The 8,303-nt window shown below is 32.9% G+C and overlaps 1 protein-coding gene across 2 annotated transcripts in view; it reads right to left on the bottom strand.

The window, feature by feature from the left end:
* Positions 1 to 2,894: 2,894 nt before the first annotated feature.
* Positions 2,895 to 8,303, bottom strand: part of LOC137630957 (solute carrier family 23 member 1-like) — a 61,361-nt gene continuing 55,952 nt past the window's right edge. For both annotated transcript variants that reach the window (XM_068362484.1, XM_068362483.1), the window contains exons 11-13: positions 8,161 to 8,296; positions 7,575 to 7,704; positions 2,895 to 6,537 (exon numbers count right to left, since the gene is read on the bottom strand). In XM_068362484.1, the coding sequence (XP_068218585.1) occupies positions 6,441 to 6,537; positions 7,575 to 7,704; positions 8,161 to 8,296 (363 nt within the window). In that variant the 3' untranslated portion in view covers positions 2,895 to 6,440. The remainder of the gene's footprint in view (positions 6,538 to 7,574; positions 7,705 to 8,160; positions 8,297 to 8,303) is intronic.

The raw sequence follows: 8,303 nt of genomic DNA on the forward strand, positions 1-8,303 counted from the left end.
CTAAAATATAAACTCTAAAAGTTTAACTGAAGGATACGACCATCTTTCCCAAAAATATTCAACAGGAATAAATCAATTAACGAAACATACGATCTGACCTATGAAGACTACAGTTAAAAATACAGAAAAGCTAAAGCAGATCTTCACATACACGTCCATGACCGGAGAACAGTTGCAAACATAGATACATTTGAATCCTTACCGAATGCTTGGGAAATTGAAGTTCAACGGTCTCATCCCCGTTCCCTCTTCTGTGGATATCCATGTGAGAATTCAACGAGTTCTTCTGAAGATAAATCACATTAACGCACACTTAAAATGTGAATGGAAAGGGAAGAATGCTTAGTAAATCACAGGGAAATTAACCTAGCGTCACAATTGAGTAAAAGAAGACGATCGGCACAATCTAATGGTAAATTACTTTATGACTTGGTGACGTTGATTAGCACAAGAGAGCTCAATGCTTACTGACTGACACACGGCTATTCATTTAACGTTGCCAGGGGTTTACAGAGAATGCTAGTTACATTGGAACAGGCTAACGACAATTCAACAGTTATATGATTTTTTTGCTTTTGTTTTATATCTACTTAGAAATGCTCAAGTACTATACGTTACTGAGGTACAAGACTATTCTTTCCAGAGGTTTACAGAGAATGCTAGTTACGGTTGGAACGAGGTAACGACAGTTCGACAGTTATCTGATTTTTTTTTTATATTTTCCTACATATACTTAGGCATGTTTAAGTAATATATGTTACTGAGGTACATGTCTATTCATTCAACGTTGCCAGAGCTTTACAGAGAAGGCTAGTTACATTGGAACAAGTTAACGACAGTTCGACAATTATCTGATTTTTTAATATATTTTTCTACATCTACTTAGATATGCTTAAGTACTATATGTTACTGAGGTAAATATGCAATTTATGTATCTTATTAACTGTTATTACGGAGTGCTTTCAATGCTTGTTTACAAATAAGGATTGAAATAGTCTGGTTGTTAGTTGGGCTCATGTTTCAGTATTAAATAGTTACCCTTCGGACAGGTATCAGAAAACAGATGCGATATAGCTTTCGAAGAAAACTTAATATTCATCTTAGCAGTAACGATACTAACTTTATACTAATTTTGCAAAGACCTTAGTAGTTTTGTTTTTAAATTTTAATGACACCTTACCTCATAGATTGCCGCTCCACTGTTGTATGAAACCGCATGACAAGAACATTTATATAAATTCATATTGACCCACTTTTATCAATATGAAGTTTGAATTAGTCCAAAATAAAAGAACGCGATTATTATTCTGAAGACTATTTTTCCCTTGTTGAAGAACCAACGCCATTCAAAATTACCAGTCATGTACCGTACAATCTATGAAGTTAATAAATTAAGGGAAAATAATGTGAATCATTGTTCATACGCATACTTATGAAAAAATATTGCTTCCTTTTATCTATTCTCTTATTCTTGAAATAGGTTACTGTAGGCCTATAATCAAAACCAATTATTATTATTATTATTATTATTATTATTATTATTATTATTAATTGCTAGGCTACAACCCTAGTTGAAAAAGCAGTATGCTATAGGCCTAGGGGCCCCAACAGGGAAAATAGCCCAGTGAGGAAAGGAAACAAGGAAAAATAGATTATTCTAAGAACAGTAACATTAAAATAAATACTTTCTATATAAACTATAAAAACTTTAACAAAACAAGAGGAAGAGAAATTAGATAGAATAGTGTGCCCGAGTGTACCTTCAAGCAAGAGAACTGTAACCCAAGACAGTGGAAGACCATGGTACAGAGGCTATGGCACTACCCAAGACTAGAGAACAATGGTTTGATTTTGGAGTGTCCTTCTCCTAGAATTGATCTTGTGAAAACATAACACCGAAACAATCACATTTTGCTACAAAAAGACCAATTAAACTAGAACATTTGCAATTCAGGGATGAAAGTTAAAAATGAAACATTATCATAAAACAATTTTTATTGCATAGAGAAATATCCGTTCAAACATGCCTTACCAATACGAGATACTATATGTTTATATATCTTTGTGATCTTTATCATTAACTAAAATCCTCTGCATAAATATGCACACACATATATGTGTATATATATATATATATATATATATATATATATATATATATATATATATATATATATATATGTGTGTGTGTGTGTGTGTGTGTGTATGTATGTATGTATATATATATATATATATATATATATATATATATATATATATATATATATATATATATATATATGTATATATATATATATATATATATATATGTGTGTGTGTGTGTGTGTATGCATGTATATAAATTTATATAAGTATGCATACATATGCAATATGTATCAGGCATATTTTACATTTTACATCCGCCTTGCTCTAGACATTTACATATATATAGTTATCCAGAAATATCCTGTGTAATCATAAATTTTTATCTCTTTACACCAACCTCACAATATTACAGAGAAGGAAACTAAATATTATTTTCGGCGAATGTTCTCCTATGACATTAGAGTTTATCAAAATATTGGAAAGCCTTACTTTTTTGTGATAAAGAAACTCATTTTAAAAAGGGAATAAAGTTGCAATAGAAGAAGAAGCTCACTATGAAAGATATTGATTAGTTTATGTAATATAAATATATATATATATATATATATATATATATATATATATATATATATATATATATATATACAGGGTATATATATACATATACATATATATATATATATATATATATATATATATATATATATATATATATATATATACAGGGTATATATATACATATACATACATATATATATATATATATATATATATATATATATATATATATATATATATATATACCTGGATTGTATCCCATTGGTTAGTCAGACAACAGAAGGAAAAACCCAAAAAAAAACAGTGGTTTTAGCCACAATTGAACTTTTAACAAGAGACGTGATTAAACAATCAAAGGTATGGCCTAAATGACCTATGGTGTTAGAAGCTATGGGTTGAGGATACAAAGCATCTTTGACCCTCCCAAAAAAAGGTCAAGGGAAAAGTGATATATGCCATCCTGTTATTGGAAATGAAATGAACAGGTAAAGAAGGATAGAATGTAATAGTAGTCACAAACAAATGAATGGAAAGATGGAGGCACTTCGGTTTTCAAGATGATTATAGGGAGGAAACTAACGAATCTATAACGTTGGTGGTGTGATTGAGTTATTATTATTATTATTATTATTATTATTATTATTATTATTACTTGCTAAGCTACAACCCTAGTTGGAAAAGCGGGATGCTATAAGCCCAAGGGCTTCAACAGGGAGAATAGCCCAGTGAGGAAAGGAAATAAGGAAAAACTACAAGAGAAGTTCAATAACAATAATAGCTAGGAAAATGTTCTTTGCAATGAATAAAAGCATCCATCACAATAGGTAAAGGCTAAGGCACTAATACATATCACATTTTTTTGTGTCTTTTGAGAATCTAAAGTAGGTAGACATTTAAATCTCACTGAATGAATATTTATAAATATAACATTCATGGAAGAGTGTAAATTATTTGAAAAACAGATCAAGGTCTGGAATAATCAATAACTGGAATAGAAATTGATACAGAGATACGATAAGGAATACATTAGTACACATGTGTATTTATACACATACAGTGTATTAATGGAAGGGTGTAAATTATTTGAAAAAAGGTCAAGGAGTGTAAGAATCAATAACTGGAATAGAAACTGATACAGGGATGGGAATAGGAATGCATTAGTACACATGTGTATTTATTCACATACAGTGTATTAATGGAAGGGTGTAAATTATTTAAAAAAAAAAAGGTCAAGGCGTGTAATAATCAATATCTGGAATAGAAATTGATACAGAGATAGGATTAGGAATACATTAGTACACGTGTGTATTTATACATATGCAGTGTATTAATGTAAGGGTGTAAATTGTTTTAAATAAACAGATCAAGGTCGGTAATAATCAATTACTGGAATAGAAATTGATACAGGAATTAGAATAAGAATACATTAGTACACATGTGTTTCATACACACAAAGTTTATAGGACACTTAGAACATTATGATACATTTGTTGTTCTTAAAAAAGTATCACAGAATCTTGACCATTCTTTCACTGAGAATCATTGGAAGATATTCATAAATAGTCTCGGACTTAACCTTATTTGTGCACAATCCTCGTCCGATGATAAGAATCAGCTGTATTGGGTTGTCACTGTTCTATATCGTTATTACTGATGGAAATGATAAACAGTATAATCATATCAATAAATTATAAAGCTAACTCTAGTTTTCCAAATCCCTTGCATGTTAAAAGTTATGATCAATTTGAATTTTAACATAATCCAATTTGATCTCCTATTTTGCATAAATTCTAGTCTGAAAAATTTAGCTAGCATAGAAAAGAGGCAATAACATGATAAATATGCACTGAATTATGAAATTGTTAACCTGCATTATATAAGAGCATTGCTTTTTACAAGTTAGACCTTGTTAGAATATAATTGTGTTTACAAAGGCTCATAGGTGGATGCTCTAAATCTAGTAAATTCTAATCCAGTAAACTTTAAACTTTCGTTTCGAGAAATGACGGCGTCAATGACCTTCGACGTCAGGATGCCAGGAAACTTAAAAACAATCAATCAATCATCGAGATATGAACTTTAAAGCTCCAAAAAGTTGAGACTTTCCAGTCTGATCCAGTCTGATTGCAATGTCTTTCGTTGTTACTTTATCAAAACTTTCATAATGAAATTGTGACAATTACTTAAAAAGAAAAAATATTATCAGATTTAAATGCTGATATTATAAACTGTAGCATATCAGCAAGTATGGGAGTCTAACTTGGATATCACTGCTTAGATTGGTTAAAGTCTCACAAAGTTGAGGCTCCCCGGTTTGATGGCAATGTCTATCACTATCACTATGTTGAGTTCAAAGTTTAATGGTGAAATTTTGATTAATTATAGAAATCACTTTAAGATAAAAAAATATTACCAAATTCAAATGCTGTAAACAGTAGCATACCAGCAAGTCTGGGAACCTAAATTAAATATTACTGTTTAGGTTGCTCATTGATTTAAAGTTCTTAGAAACGAACTGATAATTCTTATAGGAAAATTTCTCCATGCACAAAATTGTGTTTTTTTATATATATATTTTGCGTATTTTAATGATCTCGTAATTGATCTCATCAACGACAAATGGAGGCGACACTTAAATGGGACAATAACGGCAATTTTCGTCTAAATGACATAAACAAACATCAAATTACACTAAGCCGTTTTTCTAACGGTATAACGCGTTCCGGAAATTCTTATGGTTATAACTGTTAGTTATGTAATTTTTTCTTAAAAAATGTTCAACATATATATTTCTGTTTGACAAAAACATGAACACAAATGACACATACAATGAATGCCTACTTCGATTAAATGACTAGTGACTTTGTCTAATACCATAATTAAAACATGAAAATATGATTACAAAAAGTTAAGACATTATTTATCTCACCCGTCGGTTCAATAAAATGTGCTGTGATATAAGATGTGCTAGTTACCTTGAAAAATAATTGTGCTCATTTCATTGCAGATAAACTGATTCAAGGAGAGGTGCACTCACTCGAGATCTGAATATTGTACAACTATTGTAACACTCGCAGATAGGATATGTTTTCATTCCTCTTCTTACAAACTCTAGGAAGAACCTCTTTTATGCACAGGCGGCAGCACCTCTTAGGAAAGAAGTTGCTCCTTCAAACCATTTCTAGAAAGGAAGCTAAAAGCCACAAGAGTCGAGATTTTTGACGACTAATGACAAACTCGAGTGACTCTAACGTGTGTACCTGCTAATTGCAACAACTGAAATTAGGCCAAACTATTTTCAGTGACTTTTATATTTGGCGTTTCTTGTTGAGGTGACTCTTGTGCCTGGAAGAACGTATTGAGGTGAATTTTGGGTTAATCTCGGTGGCCACGGTATGATGCCGTAAGTTGCGGTACCACTTGCTTCATTAACTACAAAAGATGATGGTTTCGCGTAGACCTGCTACACTTGGTGACTATTGTGCATGGGGCTGAATTGGACGATCGTAGTGAAGACAGTTCAATCCAGGATTAATGGATCCTGGACTCAATCCTCATCTGAAGGAAGACAAACTAACCCCATTCCTTGATCACAAAGGTGAAATTAGATGGCGTTGAAAGAGGTTGCGCTTATCAGAGACTACTGTACATATCCTGAGGACAGATGAAATCTTCTTCAGTTATCTTTACAATTTGGAATTGAGATCTTGAGTAGCTATCTTTACAGTTTCGTTTAAGGCACTGGCAGCTTGTTCGGGGAGTATCCTACTCAGCTTATCCATCGCTGCACTGTGGCATTAGGCTTTGTGCTTTCCCTCAGCGCCCCATTTCTTCTTCAGGTAGCCCCATCCGACAAACGTGGGTAGAACAGGGACGAACTTCGTCCAGGTCATTCTGCCAAGAAAATAGATGGAAGGATTTTAATTAAGCTATGCTGAGCTGAGATAAAGTGTTAAAAATGTGTATAAAAAACGGCAAATGACAGGCAACATTTATTCAAGGATTTTTACCGTTTTAAAAACGGATATATTGACGTAAATGAGTGATATTACGGCCACCAACCCTTAGAAGATAATAACAAACTAGGGTAAAATTACGGTCGCCTGTATTTTACTGATATACGGTTGAGAACAGTATATTTTTACGGAAAGTTTCCGATTAAAATTACGGGGTTTTAACAGTGTAGAGTTGCTTAATGCAACGAGAAATTGTGAGATAATTGAATGAAACTTAAATATGATTCGATTTATTTCTTTCATGGTTGTAACCCTACCTAGCCCTGTCCTAATATAGATTAATAAGGGAATAAGAAAAAAAGCAATGTGAAGAGAATCATTTTGAGTATAACATTTTCCATCATCGTCAAACACACAGACACACACACACACACACACACCCACCCACCCACACACACATATATATATATATATATATATATATATATATATATATATATATATATATATATATATATATATATATAGTATATATATATATATATAGAGAGAGAGAGAGAGAGAGAGAGAGAGTGTATGTGTGCGTGCGTGTGTATTACAATGATTCAGAATGTCTCAAAGACTATTTAGCCCATCCGTAGAGACTCAAAGTCTGTCCAAAAGTTCGGCGTTTTGAGCCGAAAATTGCAACCACTCAGATGACCGGACTCAGAGCTGTAATTCTCAGCTAGCTTAAAAAAACATCTAGCTAAGACTGACTACTTTAAACCTTGAGAGAGAGAGAGAGAGAGAGAGAGAGAGAGAGAGAGAGAGAGAGAGAGAGAGAGAGAGAGAGAGAGAGAGAGAGAGAGAATTTCCGATATACGGTAGCACATTTATTCGCAGAATATTTTTAAATTCTCATTATAATACCTACAGAGAGAGAGAGAGAGAGAGAGAGAGAGAGAGAGAGAGAGAGAGAGAGAGAGACCTTACCTTTCAATGGCATACATGCCAACAGGAAGGTCGTAACATGACTGATCCACGGCTATCGTTCTTCCCTCTTCTTCTCGGCTCGGTTTCAGCTGTGATTTCCACAGGACCATTCCTCGTTCCTCGTCTGTTCCTGAAATTCCAAGGGAAAACTTTAGAATAATTCTAAATTCTGGAACATTCTATCCAAATATATTTAGTTTAAATATGTGGGGATGAATAAGTATTTTTTTTCACTAGGTGTTCCAAATGATTTTTAATGTTACGTGGGGAGAAAAATGGTTTTCAAACGAAAATATTGTATTCAGATAAGTAAAGGAAACACTTCAGGCAATACAACAAATAGACAATGACATTCGATTCCCATCAAGATAAGTGAAAGGCCAAAGAAGAAGAAAAAGAAAAGAATAACACGAATAATGGAAACGCTTCAAGCAATACACCAAATAGACATTAACATTCCATTCCCTTAAGGTCAACGAAAGGCATTAGTTTCTTGAGCATGGAAGTCTTACCCAAATAAGAAGAAGAAGAAGAAGAAGAAGAAGAAGAAGAAGAAGAAGAAGAAGAAGAAAAAAGGATTAATTACCTGGAATTGTGTTGTCCAAGAAGAGACCCAGAATACCGCCTACGAACATCGACGTGCGAAGAAGCACTGAGAGGACCTGGTCTAACACGGGCACCGACGTTTTGATGATTTCTGCGTTTTCTGGGCGTTGCATCCACTGAAAT

This window comes from Palaemon carinicauda, chromosome 39 (assembly GCF_036898095.1).
Source record: "Palaemon carinicauda isolate YSFRI2023 chromosome 39, ASM3689809v2, whole genome shotgun sequence".
NCBI classification, from domain to species: Eukaryota; Metazoa; Arthropoda; class Malacostraca; order Decapoda; family Palaemonidae; genus Palaemon; species Palaemon carinicauda.